At 44.7% G+C, this 21,203-nt stretch overlaps 1 protein-coding gene across 1 annotated transcript in view; it reads left to right on the top strand.

Moving 5' to 3' along the window:
• The window catches only part of TTC8 (tetratricopeptide repeat domain 8), a 340,270-nt gene that overhangs the window by 271,028 nt on the left and 48,039 nt on the right, over positions 1-21,203 (top strand). Inside the window, exon 12 of the mRNA XM_078660024.1 lies at positions 15,461-15,583. Within this exon, the coding sequence (XP_078516150.1) occupies positions 15,461-15,583 (123 nt within the window). The remainder of the gene's footprint in view (positions 1-15,460; positions 15,584-21,203) is intronic.

A 21,203-nucleotide genomic window follows, 5' to 3' on the forward strand; every position in this document is an offset into this window, starting at 1 on the left:
CAATGTTGTCTCCACCTCCTGCGGGGAAGCTGGGCCAGATGCGACAGTACTGGTTTTGGCTGAGGACAGGCACTCTGTGCCTCCAGAGAACAAAGGATTTTGATGTATAAATATTGGGGCCCAGAGATTAAGATTACTGCTGAACTAAGGAACCTGCCAGGAAGAAGGGCTAGAAAAGCTGTCAGAAGGAACTGCAACTTTGCTGCGTGCTGTGCTGTGTTGGCCTGCTGCTTGCTACTTCTGTCTGGGGCAGGGAAAGGACTGGAGTGTACTTTCATCATCCTGCTGTTAGAGTTTTCTCACAGGGCATGAAGTAGAGCTTGGCTCCTGTTGGAAGTCTCTGGGATAGAAACGATTTCAGAGAAAGACTGCCAAGAAGAAGAGCTGGAGAAGCTATGAGGAGAGACTACCACTTTGCTCCGTGCTTTGCTGTGTTGGCCTGCAGTGGCTGCTTCTAACTTGGACAGTGAAAGGCCTGGACTGAACTTTCTGCAGCTTCCTTTTTGTGAGTTTCTCCAAGGGCTTGAGGTAGAACTTGCCCCCTGTTCAAGAAGTCTCAGGAACAGCAAAGACTTCAAGTTTATCTGTTACCAGCAATGGGGATTGTGTGTTTAGTGCTGCAACAGAAGAAAAGCAACCTGACGCCATCAACGACACCGCTGCTGACTCCCTGTCCTGAAGACACCGCAGAGGGCATCGCCGCACTTTACACCCCAACCCTGGTCTCACTGACGATGCTACCTGGTGCTGCCACCGAGCCGGTGCTTGCACCATGACCTGTGGGCACCGCACTTCACAACGCCTTGCTTCACTCCGTCGCCTTGGTGTCCTTGACAACGTCGCTCCACGCCGACATTGGCACCGCTGCTTGCACCTTGGTTCAAGGGCACCGCTTGTAAGTTACACGATGAACTGTCCTCATCCTGCACCGCAGCCTTGGCCCACCGACACCATCAACTCCAGTTCGTTGGCCGACCACATTGCTTCAGCTACGTCGCCGCTACTTGCACCATGACCTGCCAGCACCGCATCACTACGCACCGCAGCCCTGGTCTCACCGGTATCACTGGACGACCATCACCGACCCGCTACCTGCAACGAGACCTGAGGGCACTGCACCGCTGCACTTCGCACCACAGCCCGATGCCTGTCGGCGTGCCCGACTTCAACCATAAGGAGTTTGATCTGCGATACCTGTGACTTCAAGAGTCCGACGACTCCTGCACCGACCTCTGGAACGGACGACTGCTGATGCCGGCCCTTCGGGGCTCATCGAGAGGTCGCTGACGACCTACATTTCTAAAGGTACTGTTTTGTGGGTCTTCCTGACACCGTAGCTGGCCCGCGATGTTGCGGTCAGCCAGAATTTTTGGATTTGTTGTTCACGATGCCGTAATAGCCCCAGACGGATTGATCAACTTCAAGGAACTGTATTTCAAGTCTATTTTGATTAGTGAAGATTTCTGAGAACTGTATGGTGGTATGTTTTTTATCAGTTTTGGTCTTGTTTTGGATATATAAAAATATTGGATATTTTTCTAAACTGGTGTTGTCCTTTTCTAGTGCCTTCACTGTATTACTGTTGGTTATGTGCAAATGCTTTACACACTGCCTCCAAGATAAGCATGACTGCTCGTGCCAAGCCACCAAGGGGGTGAACAGGGGTTATTTTAATAGTGTAACTCCCTTATCCTGACTAGAAGGAAGTGTCCCTACGTGGATAAGGATGTAAACCCTTGCTGACTAAGGACACTCATTTCTAACAGGTATCCAAAAAAACACCCTGCTAATTTCACACGATTTCCCTATTTGCCCCCTGTTGTCGACGTCCTTAAATCAGAGTCCTATTTGCCTCATTCCAGCAGCAGACCGATGGATTGCCCAATTTATCGGCATCGCTATATAGCCTTTGTTGGGACCCTGATAGGAATGCCATTATATCTATCTTAGAGACCCTCCCGTCACCTTTCAGTGGCTTTCATCATCAGGTGTCTGCCACATCAGGAGTTCCAATGGACTGTAGAAATATATACATATCCATTTTGCAGGCATCCAATGGTCTTGCAGTCAATGTCAGTAGTGTAACTCTGTTTTAGTGAAAGCTGTTGTTTATTTTGGACAGGAGCTGATTCCTCCTGTAAACTGAGGTCCAGCAACTACCAGTGATGTGCCAATGCAAAGGTTATTGTGGTCTAAATACTCTGAGACAGGAGGAAAAATTAAGATAAAAGCATAACTAAAGATCTCTGATCAAAAAAGGGATTAGGTCCTGGACTCATAGCATTTAGCATTTTATTTCTCTTGCAAAGAGAGGACCTGGTACAATGGTATCACTCTTAGCCTATCTTCCAAATTTGTGTTGTTAATGGCCTCTTTGATTTCTTAAAACATGTGCTTTGGCATTTTCCTCTTCACACTCTTATGTGTATATTCCAGGCTTGCATCTACAGCCCTTCAAGAGATTCTTGATCTCTCTTGTCCTGGTAATTTATGATAGCTCATGTTGCTTGTGTTGTTAGTCAGCGATAGCACTGTGCTTAATCTGAATGAGAGAAGGACTGACTTGATAACTAGGTTAACCATCACCCTACAAGCCCCTGACCCATATCCTCAAGTTCCAGAATTTTTTTTTTTGACCAAACTCAATGGACTTTCAAGTGGGTCATATGAGTTTCACATCTTGTTATATTGTTATGGAGGCATCAGAAATGTGCTTCTCCTGTTACCACTATGTGAGAGATTGGAGAGCTTTTGATGATAATTTCTGCTTGAACTCCGACTCTTCTGACTCCATTGATTTTCCAAAGATGAAGAATATGCAAAATGTCATCTACTTCAACAATAGTATTATCTGGCTGTAGAAAGCATTAATTAAAGTGATACTTTGATGAAAAGAATCTCTCCAAATGAAACTCTTAATTCTTACATCCGACCCAAACAGCATTCAGGTAAAAAAATGAAAAAGGGTAAACCAGGTAAGTAGTGTTTGTAGGGGGTTTGCATTGGAAAACGTACTAATTGAATCAAAGGTCCTCTGGATTTAGGCTTCACCAGCTCTCTCTGTTTCCATTTCAAGCCTACTGGTTTGAGGCTAAGCTTCTCACTTCTTTGTGGCACCATCTGTGTGGTGTCAAACATCCTCCTTTCTCAAAATACAAAATGCAGAGTTTAGTGCTGGAGATCTAAGTTTATATCTGTAAGCCGCAGCCATGAACATTGACTGATATGTGCATCAGACATTTGAAAAGTCAGCCACATTTTTCTCCACCTTTCTTGCACATTTCCTTATCTGGCATTCTCCAGCTTGGAGCATGAGACACCCTCTAGACAAAATTGTGGAAAGAATTACATTTGACTTTCCCACTGAAACCTCACTTTATTAATAGCCTTCTCAGGGCACAACAATAATTGGCCTTCCTTGGCTAAAGGAGGACGAGCAATTTCACTGTTTTTGCCTCCTAGGTCATAAAGGTATTTCACCTATCACTTATTTGTTTCTGTCAGTTGTACGTCCCTGGTGTTATGGATATTGCCCCAGTGTGGGTCTGATTGCTCCCTGTGCTGCAAGTCTCCAGCTGCACCTCACTGAAGAGGTTCAGTAAAACCAACCTGGTCAGTCTCATTACTGAAAGTAATCTTGAAACCAGCTGCACTAAAGAAATGTGGCTGACCTCCTTAGTATCTTGGTCCTGCAAGACATCAGCCTCCGACATGTTGACAGGGTGACTTAGCCATGATGTGGCAATGTGTCATCCCCTAAAAAGAATCCAGCAAAAAAATGGCTCTTTTTTCTTTGAGTTGTTCTCATGTCACTTTCCCATGCCTGTCATTCAGATCACTATTTGCCACCCCCATTATTAACCACAAGGTCACAACCCAGCATCCAGCACAGAAGTGTTCATCCTCATCACAACTTCCACCAGCTCTGCACACAACACCTCCCATTGTGATTCCAGCCTCCCATAGGTGAAGATCTTACGGGATGCCTTCCTCACCCTGCTGTCTACCACAAGTAATCCATCATAGAGCCTTCCTACTACAAACATACATCATTGATGCCTCAACAAGTAAAGGGAATAGTCATGCTGCCATAAGCGTAACCTGGTCTGTTTGGCACCCTGACATTCTGGATTGGCTTGAACAATTGTTATTCAGCGGTTTGTGTCATACCTGAAGAACAGAGCTCAGCTGGTTCAGGTGACTTCCTCCAAAACTGTGCCTATTTCTTAAGATAGACCGGATCTCCCAGGGCTCCAAACTCTTTCCAGTAATTTTTAAATTGTGTATGTACCCCAGAGAGTCTTCTGGTCAATGCTGAAGAGCTATGTCTGGCTACAATATTGCCTGGCTGAAGAATATTGCTAGAGTCAGAGATATCTCCACCAAGACAGTTTGTTTTCTAATGCTAGTAAACACCAAGTACAGAAATTCTTGATAGTAGGAGTCTAGATGGCTTCATACTACAACTGGATACTTGAAATCCCTGTGCTTCAACATCAGCTTCCACCTTTGCTTTAGGGTGCCCGTGACACCCAATAAAAAAATAGCATTCCATCAAAAGGGCTTGATGATCCAGAATGTCAAGTAATTACTTACAATGGACTACTTCAAAACAGCTGTCCAGGCAGTGGTCCTGTCTCAACTCAGTGGAGGCTGTGCTCTATTGCCACTCATCCATTGATTCCACCCTGAAAAATGACCTTGATGCTATAACTGACCTCTTGAAAGGCATGACTCAACATCAAGATCACTTTTTTCTCCTTCTGCCCACTCACTTTATTGTAAAGACCTGAGGCATCACGGACATGGTAGCCAATTAGGTCTTGCAGTCCTGCTTGTCGTCTAAGTTTAAGACCTGTAGTGGGATAACAATGAGGCATTGTGTGAGAACATTGCCAGGCTGAAGATTATCTATTGTAGGAATAAGATCAGATATCTTCTTTTTCACTCCCAATGATGTGGAGCAACACATCTGTTGAAATCCATCATTGACGATCCCTCCTCCACTTCAGAAAAGAGCCCTGGAGCCTAGTCATCAAATGACATCTACCTGCTGTGTAAGCCCTGGTTACTGGACTTCTCATGGATGTGTTGTTCCCTGAACCCTTCTGACACTACTCTTACCTTTATGTATGTAGTTGGCAATCTGTTCCTTGATCTCCAATACACAACTATTGTATTTTTTCAGTACTTTTGTGGTGCTTGCTGCTTGCCTGGAAGGAATGAGGGTGATATAGACTATTTTCTTTACAGAACCTTACCTTCCTTCTGTTTTACTTGTCTTGGCGAATATAGAGGATTCAGAAATGTAGTTCCTCTTATATACTTTACACAAATTATAGTCTGGTTGAAAGTTGCCACTAAGAAACAGCAAAATCCTCTCTAAAGGTTTGAATATGTTCTCTTCTGTCTTCTTCTTTTGCCTCTTTTTCAGTATCATGTCCACGCAGTAGCCGTAATGGTTTCCATTATAGGTTTTAATAGTCCAAATGCAAGGTAAATCTAAGTTAATGCATGATTTTAAATGTGACCGACAATTCCTGCTTAGAAATAGATGTAGGGATCTTCATATTACTGTCCTAGACATCCAGTCTTTTGTAAAATCGCGAGATCAACTGGGAGTGCAGAATCATGCATCATCGGAAGATAGCTATTTCAACAAGCTTAGTATTTGATGTCATAGATATATCAAATCTCTGGTCTTCAGCAATTCCTTTACATTGTAGTGGTCCAAATTCTCAGAGTGGACTTGCTTCCCCTAGTGGTTTGTGTTGAACAAATAACATGGTAGAATTAAGTCTTGCCATTCAGCCTTAAGCTCACAGTATGCACTTTTTCTAAATGCATGAGGGTTGGTAGCAGCTGTTGGAAGTGGCAAGTTCTGTATTGTTGAGGCGAGGCCCTAGCCAGACTCAGCCTACCACTCCTGTCGGAAGCGGGTGATTAAACTCAGTGTATAACCTGCGGTCACCCTTGGGTAGCTTGACACTTGGCAGTCAGGCTTAACACAGAGGTAAAGTGTAAAGCATTAGCACTGTACTCTCACAGAATAAATACATTGAGCGACACAAAAGAGACTTCATGTGGGGTGTATTTAAATAGTTTGTATTCAACACACACATTAATTAATACAACATGAACAACATGGACACCAGTTAGTCCTTGGCGCTGCTCCGCTTGTGTGCGCTGCTAACTGCCACTCTTTGAAACTTTTTTAAACACCCCTCAATGCGCACTGTGTACAGTTTTTAGCCTGTATTAATTTGTTTTTAATAATTGTTAGTGGGTGAGGGCTACTCTCGGAAAGTGGGTTTTGCTTCTTCTTGCACCGAGGATACTCTCGCCCCGGTCCGTCACGGCTGGTGCAGTTTGTGCCGAGGGCGCTGCGAGTAATCCTCAGTGTTCCGGCCGCACGTCCGGCCTCTCACTTCCGCCTTGGAGTGTATGGTGCTACAGGAGCGGTCTAGTGCTCCCAACACACACACTATTTAGCCGATGATCAAACGGGCACGCAGCGGATGCGCCGCTGGCGCCCCAAAGGAAAGCCCGTCTGCGCCAGGACGGCGCCAGGGGCCAGGACCCCTGGATCTTTTTCTGAACAGCCAGGTGTTTATACTTGTACTTCTGCAGAACTGCTGGGCCTTAGAAGAGTTGCAGGCTCGAATTGCCTCCATTCTATAGCAGTTGACTACTGCGTAGGGAGCTGTGCACAATGTGACTTCCGGTTTACCCTAGTCAGGGGTGGTAAAGTAATGTGCACTGCTTGAGACCCTCTGCTTTGCCTTTCCCTTAACTGTAGGTCTCTTAGCAAACACAGCCTAGGAATGTATGGCCTACTCACTGACCAGAAACCAGTGGGGTTTTTTTCTGATGGAAACGTGGCTAATTGAGCAATCGGCTCTGCTGAAGGGTATGCTATTCTTAGGGTCAATCGACTTGGGCAGGTGGGGGGGGGGGGTCTCGCCAAGATATTTAGAAAGGAATTTCAGTTGAAGATGTCTAAAATAACGCTGCCCAGCCTTTTTCAGTCTGGCTATGAATAGTACTAGCTCTTATGAAGGGCTTCTTCTGTATAGACCGCCCGGCGAGGGCCTTTTGATGATCTAGCTGAGACAGTGCCCCCCTATATTATTCGTTATCCTAACTTTATTTTGTTGGGGGATCTGAATCTTCATTTGGAAGATTAAGATAACAGAGATTCCAAGGAGCTGATTCAAGGGTTACAGGTGATGGGTCTAACTCACTTGGTTAACACCCTCACATGCAATAAAGGTCATACGCTTGATAACATTTTCACTAACAGTGCCCTGGTAAAAGCTCTGCCACCAGTGCCCATAGTATGGTCTGACCACTTTGTCCTCTCTTTTACAACACTTTCACTAGACAGATCCCCTGCAATTTAGGAAAGCGGTTGGCGCTCTCCATGGTTCGGAAATGGGATGCGCTAAGTACTGAGGCAGTTGATTCCATCATTCCCCTGAAACCAGGTAAAAGCACCTGTAAAACTCCTTCCGCTAATTGGTTTGCAGTGGACTGGCTCTCCTAAAGATGGAATGTAAGCGCCTTGAAGGCCGATGGAGGGGGAACTACTTGAATGACAACAGGGTGCTATACCTGGCTGTTAGGAGAATATGGAGGTAGTTCTACATTGAGCACATTGAAGCAGCTAAAAATTCTACCAATAACATCTTCAATGTAGTGAAAGAACTGTCCTCTTTAGATCGTGTGACAGCTACAATGCCAGCCTCCTCGTATTATTGCAATCAGGTGGCAGACTTTTTTATGAGCAAGATTGATAAAATCTACGCTGCCTTCCCTTAAAGTATCAGGAATCGCATCCTGGAGTAAGTGAGGTTCTCAAACTCATCGAGGTAGTTAAATCTGGATCGCCTTTGGACCCGATCCCCCCCCAAAATACGCGGGGTTAGGGGAAGAAGTAATTGCTACGGTTCTTACCTCGCTCCTGAACCTCTCTTTTAGCTCAGGTGAGATCCCTAGTAATTGGAAGCATGCCATGGTTTGAGTTTGAGTTTGAGTTTTAAAATACTTGTAGAGCGCTCGTTCACCTGCGGTTTCTTGGCGCTGCTGCTAACCAGATCCAGGGCTAAAAAACGGGGGACACTGCTGGGGATTTAATCAAAGGATTTTGTGAACAAGTGGGCTTTGAGATGTTTGCGAAATTGCGGGTACAGGGCGGTGGATCGCAGATCCAAGGGAAGGGAATTCCAGAGGATCGGGGCAAGGGTAGCAAATTTCGAACCTCCCCACTTCTTTGTCCGGTAGCGTGGGATAGTGAGGAGGGACTGGGAGGACGAGCGGAGTTCCCTGGTGGGTACATAGGGGGTGATCTCTGAGGAGATAAATGCTGGAGCCAGGTCCAGTCGGGCCAAGAAAGTGATGGAGGCGAGCTTGAATTGGATTCGGGCTCGCACAGGGAGCCAGTGCAGGGATTTCAAGAGAGGGGAAGAACGGTGGAATTTGGGAAGATTGAAGACCAGGCGGGCCGCCTGGTTTTGTATCTGCTGCAAACGCCGTAAACTATATGCAGGGATACCTGCATATAGGGCGTTGCCGTAGTCCAGGCGGGACACCACCATGGCTAAGGTGATGAGTTTGAGAGCTGAGAAGGTGAAGAAACGGGACACCCTGCGTATAGTACGCAGTGAAAGGAAAGAGGAAGATACCACAGAGCTGACCTGGGAGTGAAGGGTGAGTTGAGAGTTGAGCTTTATGCCGAGGGTTTTAACAGAGTTAGAGGGTTCCGGAGAGGGGCCAATAGAGGGGGGCCAGAAGAGAGGGGACCAGGGGCTGGATGAACCACCCGTCAACACCAGCTCGGTCTTGTCGGGGTTGAGTTTAAGGTGATTGTGGTTCATCCAGTCCCGGATGTGGAGCATGACGGATTGAAAATTAAGGACAGAGGAGGGGGAAGAGGAGAGGTTAAAGACCAGCTGGAGGTCATCCGCATAATTAAATACGGCGACCTCCATTTGTTGAAGAGAAAAGATGAGAGGGGCAATATAGAGATTGAACAAGAGGGGGGAAAGGGAGGAGCCTTGGGGAACCCCGCACTGGACTTTTCGGACGTCCGCTGTAAAATCACCCAGGCGGACGGCCTGGGTGCGGTCACTCAGGAAGGATGATAGCCAGACCAAGGCAGTCCCTCCGATCCCGGCCGCCCTGACACGGGAAAGCAAGATGGTATGATCCACCGTGTCAAAGGCGGCTGAGAGATCGAGGAGCACAAGGGCCTGGCGCCGGTTGGTATCCATACCCTCCCTGAGGTTGTCCAAGACCGAAATAACAACGGACTCCGTGGAGTGTGCGGGGCGGAAGCCGGCCTGGCGGGGAGCGAGAGCTCCATGAGTCTCTACAAAGGTGCTCAAAGCGCCGGTGACATGGCGCTCGAGCACCTTTGCCAGAAAAGGTAAGAGGGAGATGGGGCGGAAATTGGCAGGGACAGAGGGGTCTGCCCCAGGTTTCTTTAAAATCGGCACAATAACCGCAGACTTCAAGGGGGAGGGAACCACACCTTTAGCCAGAGAGCTGTTGAGGAGGTGAAGGGGAGGATCCGGGCAGGAAACAAAGATGTGACGGAGGATGTGAGCAGGACAGGGGTCGAGTGGAGAGCCAGATGTAACCAAAGGTACCAAGGAAGACACGGCTTCCTTAGATATGGGGGGAGGGCAGTGAGTTGTCCCTTGGGAGGGGGGCATTGGGGGTCAACAAAGGAGGGAGAAGGGGGCGGGATATTAGCTTTAATAGTAGAAATTTTATGGATGAAGTAGTTGTTGAGGGAGTGGCAGAGTTCCTCGGAGGGGGCGGGCTTCAAAGTTGTTCTGTCAGAGAACGCCAGGTTATGGACAATCGTGAAAATCTCCTTAGGCTGGTTTTCTGCCGCAAGGATTTTGGAGGAGAAGTAGGCGGTTTTGGCCGCCAAGATGTCTTTTTTGTACTGGGTAAGGATGTTGGTATACTCCAGTCTTAAAGTGGGGCAATAACTTCTCCTCCAAACCCGCTCCGCGCGGCGTACAGTAAGTTTGGTGGCCTTAAGCTCTGCGTTGAACCACCGGTTGGCATCCTTGTCACGCTTGGAAGTAATACGTTTGAGCGGGGCAACAGAGTCACTGCCAGCGGAGAGCCACTGATCTATGGCCTCAACCTGGGAGAGGTTAGAGAGGCCCTGCAGGGAGGGGAGGGAAGTGATAAGAAGGGAGGAGAGGTCTTCCGGGTTGACACGGCCCCATGCTCGAACCCAGATGTTTTTGGGGCGAGGGGGTTTGGCTAGGGAAAAAGAGATAAGGTGGTGGTCGGACCAGATGCAAGGTGAAATAGAGAGGGATTCCATGGTGGTTCCATTGTTGAAGAAACCCTCCCTAGACCCTGCTCTCCCAGAAAATCTTAGACCCATATCGTTACTACCTTATGTGGCTAATATTGCAGAGAAGCATCTTAACAGTCAATTGTCTTTATTCCTGGAAGAGAGACAAGTACTTCATGAAACACAGTCAGGGATTAGACCTCTATATAGTACCGAGTCGGTCCTTCTTTTTGCTTCTGAGGCTTTAAAAGTGGCTGTTGATGAGGGAAGAACTACTGCTCTGATCCTCCTAGACCTGAGTGCCGCTTTTGACACGGTCTCCCACGGCCTTCTTCTAGAACGGGTGAGGGAGGCCGGTGTCGGTGGAGTGATATGGAGTTGGATTAAACATTATCTGGAGAATAGATCCCTCGAGGTTCAACAGCATCCTTTTGAATCCAGAGTCTGTCCACTCTCACAAGGGGTGCCACAGGGTTCTGCTCTCAGTCCTACCCTATTTAATATTTATATGCGCTCCTTGGCAAACGTTATGTTGAGAAATGGGGTAAAACTGGTATCATATGCTGATGATACACAACTGATTGTTACCCTGGAGCAAGAGGAGGCAGGAACGGCTGCCAAGTTCAAGATCTGTTTGGGGAGCTTGCCAACTGGATGAAGCTCAGCTGCTTGCAACTGAATGCTGGTAAGACGGAGGGGATGGTAGTCGGTAAGCAGCCCTCCCTGTGGTCACACATGTGGTGGCCGTAGGAGCTGGGCCATCCCCGATCCCTAAGGCCAAGGTTAAGAATCTAGGAGTGCGGTTTAATGTTTCCCTCTCATTCTTCTAACAGACATCAGCGGTGGCAGGTGCCTGTTTTGGCACTTTTAGGATGCTGCGTAAAATTCTGAATCTTCTCCCAGTTGAGGCTAGACGGACTATTATACAGGCTCTTGTTACGTCGCGTCTAGACTACTGTAACCACTTGTACCTAGGGGTGACCCAAAAAAATCTGTACATCTTGCAGAAAGTTCAGAACGCTGCAGCTCGCCTAATTCTGAACATTCCTAGATGGGCTGCGGTGGGAGAGGATCTGAGGAAATTACATTGGCTTCCTGTACAGGCTAGAGTCACCTTTAAGGCCTTGTGTTTCGCTCACAGGATCTTCAATAAGAAAGGTCCTGGCTTTTTGCACCTCCCTTCTTACCGCCTATAGACCTGCACTTTGCCTAAGGTCCTTGGGCACGGCAAAGGTGATTGTGCATAAGGTTCGGAAGGTACGGGCTTGTGGGAGTTCCTTTGGCTTCCTTGCGGCGAAAGCCTGGAATGACCTCCCTGTTGACCTAAGAACGTGCCCGTCGGGGACTGTGTTTCAGAAAAAACTTAAGACGTGGCTTTTCCGTTCTCCTCCTGATTGCCGGAAATAGGTCCCATGTAGCTGTTCCATAGGGGGCTCTAGCTGCAGGGTGGGTGGGTGGTTTTGGCCCAGCCCCTGGGTACTAATCTGGTGTGCTAGCACACGGGAACACCCCGTTTGGAGTAACCCGGCGCTCTATAAGCTGTATAATATGTATTTCTGAGCATAAATCACATTAGGAAACATCACTAGCAATTCTAGGCCCAACCATGTTAATTATAACATCGGTAATATGCACACTTGGGAAATATCCTATTTTACCCCCCAACACCCTTATGCAGTACAAAACGTTGTCAGACCGTAGCCCACCTGCAAATGTTATAATTCAATATCACACAGTTATAGTGTGCACCCCAGGTAACAATGATATCGGAAATGTGTACACACAGACATTGACAACACTTTTAAGCAGTACCGTAGGCCAAGGCTTCAGGGGTAAAAAACAATGTCAAACGTAATATTTAGCAAGGAATCAATGTGTAAACACTGCCGTGTGGTGTAAGTGATAACAGCCAGTCACTCCCACACACTCACTCATCACCGGTTTGCGGTGCCACGGATATCAGGCAGGCCCCTATGGAGTGTACACAAACACATACGCCACTGAGCACTGATATCTGGCAGGTCAGTTGATATTGCACATGCAGACTCCGTGACCCAAGCTCTACTCCACCAGTCAGCTCACCCCGACCAACGTACAGACCCGGGCTGGAGATAAAGAAAATCTTCCCCCTTGATGGCCACACTCCTTAGATGCGGTCAGTAATTTTTGGAGCTCCACACAAGGCAATAGGGTCTGTAGGCACAATTCTTAGTTCCACGCTCATACCGCACTACCAGTTGGGATCCAGTAGACGATATGGGCATTTAAGAGGGCACCGCTCTCCAGGTGTCACCAGTAGAAGTTGTGGGGCCCTCACGGGAGGTCCTTTATGTCCCTGAGACCTCCACTAGAGAACAGGGGGCAAGCCAACTGGCCCTTGGAAAGTACATTTAAGGGTGCCACCCAGCAGCAGGTAGTCTGCCCAGGCCAGCTACTATTCATGAAAGGTGCAAGGTCCCTTCCAATGGCAGTAATCCTCCTTATGCACAACAGATTCCTCTAGCAGTATGCACCATGCAGTACCAGGATCTCTGGTCCCACTTCTCCACAAATGAACTGTCTCTCCTGCTGAAGTATGGCACCAATAGTTATACTATAGTGTACCTTGAAGTTGGAGGTCTTTCAGAGGGTTTCCCTTTGAACCACAGATGTCTACCCTAAATGTCATTCCTATCTTCCGTGGGGCAGTGGAATGCAGATCTTTTAATCGTTATTGAGGCCAAGATCTGGCTCCCAGAGGCGAAGTGTCGAAACCTCTTCCTCCAATGTATCCAGCCAGGCTCTCAAATGGCAGAAGTCTTTCATTCCAGTTACATGCCCAATGTTTATAGCTGTCTCTGGGGGATGTACAGATGTGCTCCCTCATCCTCCAGTGTGGCCCAAAGTCAAACCAAAAGGCACACAAAGAGTTATAGAGCAACAGAAGGCGTACTTTCTATATGTGGCATTTTTAAGCTATTCATGACAAATCCCTCTTTACTAAACGAAGGTTTTTGTCATTGTGAATCCAATGATAGGAAACATTATGAGGCTGTTCCACTTTAAGCCATTATTGCAGCTTGAAGTAATGTAAATGATTCCTCCATGTTAGCCTATGGAAGAGCAAACCTTGTAGGTAGTGAAAACACACATGGGGATTCTTCACTACCTGTACAGGGAACACAAGTTTACCTGCACTGCCTTCCAACTACCACTTTCTCCACCCCTCAAGACTTACCCCAGGGGTGTCCTAATGGTAGCGCAAGGTCCCCTGAGGAATGCCCAGTGGTTTAGAAAGGCCACCCTGAGCATAAGTGCAACTGCGCACACACAGACCTACAATAGCAGGCTTTGACACATGTTTAAAAACATCAGGTAAGCACCACTTCCTAACATGTGTAGGAAGGACGTGTGCACTTTCACACTGCATTTACAGTGGGAAAGTGCCCAGTGCTCTAAGGCCACTAAAGGCCTAGGAAGCCCATGCATTGTCTAAAGGGAAGAGCCGCCCTCCTAAGCAGGGAATACCCACATGGGGGTGCTTCACTACCTGTGCACCTGCCCTGCCTTTCGCCTACTACTTGCTCTGCCCTCAGGGCTTACCCTAGGGGTTCTTAAGTGGTAGTTGAATGCCCATTCAGGGTTGGCTAATAAGTTACAAATGCCAACCTGTGCATAGATGTCACTCAGCACCCACAGACCTGCAATGGCAGGCTTGATACATGTTTGAAAGGCTATTCTGATGGGTGGTACAATCAGTGCCGTGTCCCACCATTAGCCTGTGCAGTAGCTGCCCTGGGTATGTGGTGTACCTTTTTACATGGCACTCACAGGTACCACACCTAAACCAATCAAGTAAGCACCACTTCTTAGCATGTGTAGGAAGGGTGTGCACAGTTTTACATTGAATTACAGTGGGAAAGTGCCCCGAGTCCTAAGGCCACAGAAGGAGATACCGCAAAAACCAGGAGGAGAAAACATTTATAGGTAATTCCGCTATGAAGTGCCATGACCAACAGCAGCCATCTCAAAATGATGAGAATCTTTGTCTAATCATACTTGCCTCATCATCCCCTCAATATGTTTTCTTACCAGAATGTTCAGCGAACTTTTAAACAATCTCCAGAGTATTCCACCATCTGTGCCATTAATTAAACTACTGCAACTAATCTCTTCTGGAGTAGAAAATACATACCTAGACTCATTGATCACAAGGGTATGGCCTTGGGAATAAGGAGTATCTACTTCCCCTCAGAAATGTCAGGATTTCTTTCCATTTCAGCCCACCTCCAACAGCTTGGGATCTTCGGCGTCCTGTAATTGTGGTGCACAGAAGACCGCTTTAACATGTCTCGAAGATGAATGGTGCCTAAAAATGAGGAGCTGAAAGCACAAGCAGTGCTTCTGACTCCCTATGTTTTATTGCAAAAAGAAGATACCAGTGCCCGTTAAGAACGGTCTTCTTCTATGATACGGGTGATGGATGCTTTTATGATAAAATGAGGCACACACATGATCACCTGACCATTCATGGAGGAAGGCTACTGAAGAGTTAGGAAATCAATATGTTAGAGCATTTAGTCTTTGCCCCACTCTAAGCTAGTGGAAAAAATGAAAAGATCTTAGTTGGTACTGCATAACTTAGATGGTATTGTGAACAGCATTGATCCAGCTGAAGGTGACAGTTCACTTTCTTTATTGTACACTCCTACCCTATCTGTTTCCTATTGTTTCCATTTGTTTTTTCTATGAGATTGCATGCATAAGCATTAATTGTCCACTTTTATTAATGTAATGATTATATGCGCTTGAGCCTGATGGAGAACAAGGATGCCAAGTAGTTAACCTTTCCATATGGTGGTTTGAATCAATGCACTGCCAGAAGCACATTTGGCGAAAGCTCCTAACTAGTATATCTTACTTTATATTATTTAGGTTCTGCTGCACTGGTTTGATTTTAGCCTTATTGGAACCCACAGATGTTCATGTAAAGAGTGTTCAATAAAAGTGAGAATATTTTCCAGCATCATTGATAATAGGAATTGGCGGTGTTGCTAAATAATACACTTCCAACACGCTTAATGATAATTAAAGGTGAATGGAGATTGTTTGCCTGTCAGTATGATACCATGCAGGTAACAATGTCCTTTTGATTTTCAGGGAATTGGGGACCTTAATTTGGCATACCAGTGTTTCAAGTTGGCCCTAGCAAATAACAATGACCACGCCGAAGCATACAATAATTTGGCAGTTTTGGAAATGCGCAAAAACCACTTCGAACAGGTTGGTCCTCTTGTGTTAAATCTAATGTGGCAATTGTTTGTTCAGCAAAACCATCCTGTCAAAGAGTTCTGATTCAGGTGATATTGGAGATTCTGCTGAGGTAAATAAAAACGTTGGGCACCAAAAACATTTTTGAAGAAAAATGCCAACACAACTTTTGATTAATTGTACAAATGCAAAACTTCGCGTAATAAATTCTCATTAGATTGGGTTCATTTGAAGCCCAGGCATAATAATACAGGGATATTGAAAAAAAAGAACGTTTTTGGAAAGACAACTATTGACAAACTGGTGGATCAAGCATGTGTATTATTTTATTCAATCCATTTTGTAATAAATAAAGATGTATAGCAAATGTTTGAGTAGTGGTGCAGTACTAAAAAAAAATGCTTGTGCAGGAAGAGTAATGATGATACATCACGTCGAAATATATACAAATGTTTAAGGCAAATGTATGCATAAGGGTTCAAAGTCTGATATTGTTAAACTAAAACAAGTGGGCTATTTTTTTTATCCAGTGTTCATAATTTTCCCTCATTTTTTTCATACAAGTACCCATGTAGCATTACATGATAAGATTTTTAAAAATGCTTGTACGGTCGATGGACAGGTACAGCCTTGCAGTTGGTTCCCAACTACCCCTTGTGAGCCACGCTTGATTGATTTATGTACAGCTGGTCCTTGTTTCACTAATGGAAAGCTACCCCCATGTGCATCATACTAATGGCCTGATTGTTAAGCATTGAGTCATGCATTTAAATGACTTTGTCTCAGGCTAATTCAATGGTGTCACTCTCAATATACTCTTCTCCAATACCGAAATCAGAAGAAGGTACTTGACGGAGGTGGCACGTCGTATAATTCGGTCTGGGCTTACAGAACCTCATGGGGTGTCGATATTAAGCTCCATTATTTATCTATGGCCTTCTGTTATTTCCTTATGATACTATGAGCAATACGAGTTTCTGAAGAATATCTGGAAGAACTGATTCATCTTGGACTTCAATGTGATACTGCTGCAAAGAAATACAGAAACCCTGATGAAGTCCTCGGCCGATTGTTTCGTTGATGAATTGAAGATCATGGGATCCTATCCTCTTTTTCTGCTCTTTCCCCAACTCAAGTATTGAGACTAATGACTCAAAAAAAATTGGGTTCCCCCTGGACCCATGTCCCCCAAAAATCATTCTTCTTGCACCTGAAATCATTTCAGAACACCTTTCGAAAACTTTCGGTCAGGTACTCAGTACCGGCGCCTTTCTACTAAATGTATATTAGCTTCCATTCTCCCCCTCCTTAAGAAGTCCAATCTGGACCCTTCAAACCTAAACAATTCTGGCCTATTTCCCGTCTTCCTTTCTCTGCAAAAATTATTGATAAAGCAATGAATTCTCAACTGACAGCCTTCATCGAGGAACACGACCATTTGGACACATCTCAGTTTGTCTTCAGATGCCACCATAGTACAGAACTTACTTGAATCATTGCATCAGATTAAAGAAGTCAGACCATTGATGCAGAAGGAAATGCTGCCTTGATTTTATTAGATCTCTTGGCAGCATTGACACCGTCAATCATGATATCCTCCTTGGCCGTCTATCCACTGTCTGTATCAAGGCTCAAGTTCTTGCCCTCTCAAAATCTTTTCTTTGTGACAGAAAGCAATTTGTAGCATTGGAAGAGTTTTGCTCCTGCCCTTTCTCCTTGCCTTGAAGTGTTCCTCACTCTTTAACATTTGTATGACGCCACTGGGCAAGCTGATCAGATTCTTTGGGTTCTCAGCAATATCATACATGGACAATACCTAAATCATGGTGTCTGAGGTGATGTATCTTTGCCTCCCTATCCCATGATACCCCGTGTTTCTACCCCTGAATGCAGATATTAATGTAGGATCGCTACACAAGTCACTTGCGGCTTTTTTATTTGAAGGAAGGAACTGAGAGGAAGGCTATCATCCAGAACTGCCTTTCGCTCTCCACGAGAGCCTGAAGGGACTGGAATCCTTTAGTGTCTTCCAGTTTTACTGTGTTTCTATCAACAAGGCTGTTGGATATTCCCGTGGGATAGGGAGGCAAATATATATTCCCTTTCTTGTACCAAGAAATGTTCCTGTCGTGGATGATATATTTCTCTGGAAGATTTTAAAGTGCAGACCGGGATTTGAATTTTGGGAGTTATTGTTCTTTTCCTGAAGAAGGTGGCGGTCGAAGAACAGTACCTACCGAAACGCGTCAATGCTCTGATGATAAAGCCCACCCTAGATCTTTGGGGACAACTGTTATATTAGACAAATGATAATAGTATAAGTTATCTCTATTTATAAGAATCGATTTGTGTCAGACTGGTGTGGTGCTTTTATGACTAGAAACAACGTGCTTGCTTGTTCATCCAAACTGTATTGCCGCTGAAATATTGTGTCTTAGTTTTTTTGTGCGAAATTTGGACGATGTATTGAAATGTGTATGATTTTCTGTCCTCTTTTAAACTGCAGAATCAATTGTTTATATATATATATATATATATATATATATATATATATATATATATATATATATATATATATATATATATATATATATATATATATGTGTGTGTGTGATTTCACGTTTTTTAATATATGAAAAATAAATATATAAATATGTATTGTTCAATTTACCCATATTGAATTTCTGGGATTTGTGGGATTAACGTTGTTTATATTTTGGTGATAAAAGGTTCCTATTCTGGTGATAAAAGGTTCCTATTTTAAGTAGGAATGTGATGGAATTGTAGCTACCCAAAGGTGACTGTTTTTGTGACACTTCCTATTCCTTCTCTCAAAGTCAAGAACCTAGGAGTGATCTTTGATAGAAAACTCTCTTTTGAGGGCCATGTAAACTCCATCACTTCAACCTTGTTCTTCACTATCAAACTTGTCTAGGAAAATCTTCCCTTTCATCCCTAAAGACCTGCAGAACACCGTGACCACCTATCTTGTTCTCGCAAACATAGATTATTGTAATTCTCTTTTTGTCAATCTTCAAAAAAATGTTTGAACAAAATTCAATTACTACAACTAGCAGCAGCAGCAGCAGCCAGACTTCTTCTGAGTGTTCTCAAATGTCAATCGGTTTCCTCAGCACTCAAGCATCAACACTGGCTTCCTGTCAAAGAACGGATAGATTTAAAGGCTATCTGCATTGCCTTTAGGGCATTACGTGGTCAGGGCCCCGAAATCTTCAGGAATAGTTTCTGCTGGTACACTCCATCCAGGACACTCCGCTCTGCCTCAGCCTTTAATCTGGTGGTTCCCAGATTTAAAAAAATACTCCATGAGGAGGAAGACGTTTTATAACCAGCACCTATCGTCTTTGAAACTCTCTTCCGATTGAATTTACAAACTACTACTGATCTGCTTGCTTTCAGGAAAGCCTTAATAACCTGGCTCTTTCATCATTAAGCTCTCTCCTCTTGTCTTTCATCTACCTGTTTAGAGCCCAGAGACTAGACACCTCTGGGATTAAGAGCGCTCTATAAATCGCATTTTCATTCATTTGATTAATAAAGTGAACTGTTTTTGAGGTCTTCACACTATGGCTCCCACGGTATTTTGGTATTGGAGAAGAGTATATTGGGATTGACACCATTGAACTACGCGTTTATTATGAAAGGAGGAAAGGAAAAAAGAACAAGGATTTCTTTTCTGTTTAAGCATAAGAGGCACATGCCTGTAGAACCTTATCGATAGCCTTTGATCACATGAACTTTTTTCCAACTGACTGCCACGTCCTGCTCCAAGTTGTTTTTCTTTTTAACAATGTCCAGCATTATATATCACACCATTACTGGACAACAGATATCAAGGAGTCTACACAATCCCCACCAATCCCTCTTTGGAAGACTGTTTGTCAATGACTTCATAATGCACCGGGCTAGCAACGCTCTTGGCAGTGCTCTTTAACTCCACTCGGGCTCACAGGAACCTTCCACTCTTCCCATTAGACAGCACTCTTGGCCAGTGTTTGAAGCATCCAAGTAAACCCTTTTTTCCTCCCTAATACTTTGTACTGATTACCACTAAAAAAGGACTGTTATTGGTTTGTAATGCTCCTGCAAGTCTCACACACCTTAACCAGTGGCCACCTTTTGATCAGTTACTCATCATTTGGATTGTTTACATGATGGATTACATTTTGCTTAGAACAAGAGCATTTATTGACAGCTTCTGCCCAGATTTACTAACTGATTATTTTCCAAAAAGGTCCTCACTTTTTCATGAGAAACCTTGAGAGCATGTCGGTCCCTGCGCACCTAGTTAACATAGCATTTATCCCCTTCACCAACCAGACACTATGTTGCGTTATGAACTGTATCTTAATTTAAGCACTCGTATCTCACTCTTGGGGGGTCTCTGTAGATTGTGTGTGCCCTGTCTGAAGGTTGAATGGAAACAATATCTCAACTCAACGTAGATTAGAACTTTGTTTCTCTTTTTGCCAATTCAGGGACATTGTTTGTTGTACCACTGTGTTTAGTCCCTACGATTGACTGGCAAGCCTACTCGCTTCTGTAACTGATAGATATTATGTAATGTATTCCCTTTTTAGGTTTCGCCTGCACAGCGCTTGCACTGTGCTTGTTAAATCTCTTGTATTTAATAGATCTTAAAAGGGGGATTCTTATCAATTCCCATGGCCAAATTACTGTGTTTATTCACTTTTGTGTGGAACTTTCTATCTTTTAACTTGCCCTGACTGCACGCATTTACGATACTTCTCTTAAAGCCACATTCACTGTAAAGATAAGATCTCTTCCCATGGTAAAGGCAGATAGCTTACAATAGTATGCTGGAATGCTTACTTTTCATTTTTTAGTTGTGTAAAGCAGATGCTTTATCCATCGAACGTTTGTAGCATTTCCTATTCATGCCTCAGTACCTTTCTTTGTACTTTGTAGACATTATCGGATTGTTTTTTTCAACTTAATCTGTTTGGTCATTATAATCACATTCTAAATGTTGTAATAAACATTTCATGTTAAAAATAAAATTAATATAGCATAGCTCCTGTATAGTTTACTACTAAACCGGCAGCCACAAGTGGTTAACTTGCAGTCAACAGGGTCATGATTTGAATGGTGCAGCAGGTGCAGTAGCACCATGGCGAGAAGTTGTCAGATCTTCTCTAAACACACAATATTGCTATATTTGAGTACTAAACCGACAGTCCAATTTAAAGCTACCTTGCAGTTAAAAGGGACTTGATTTGAATGGTGCAGTGACACTGGGCCACAAGCTCCAGGGACCCCACTAAAAGTAGAATATTGCTAAGTGTTACTACAGTAACAGGCAGTCGCAAGTGCAGTTCCCTAGCAGACTCTAGGGCCATGATTTCAATGGTGCTGCAGGTGCAGTGGCACCGGAGCCAAAACTTGTCAGAAATCCTCTAAACACCAAATATTGCTATATTTTACTACTAAATAAGCAGTCACAAGTACAGTTACCTTGCAGGCACTAGGGTCATGTTTTCGATGGTGCAGCAGGTGCAGTGGCACTGGGGCCCAAAGCTCTAGAAAACCCTCTAAACACCAAATATTGCTATATTTTACTACTAAACAGGCAGTCACAAGTGCAGTTACC

The sequence above is a fragment of the Lissotriton helveticus genome, chromosome 9, assembly GCF_964261635.1.
Source record: "Lissotriton helveticus chromosome 9, aLisHel1.1, whole genome shotgun sequence".
NCBI classification, from domain to species: domain Eukaryota; kingdom Metazoa; phylum Chordata; class Amphibia; order Caudata; family Salamandridae; genus Lissotriton; species Lissotriton helveticus.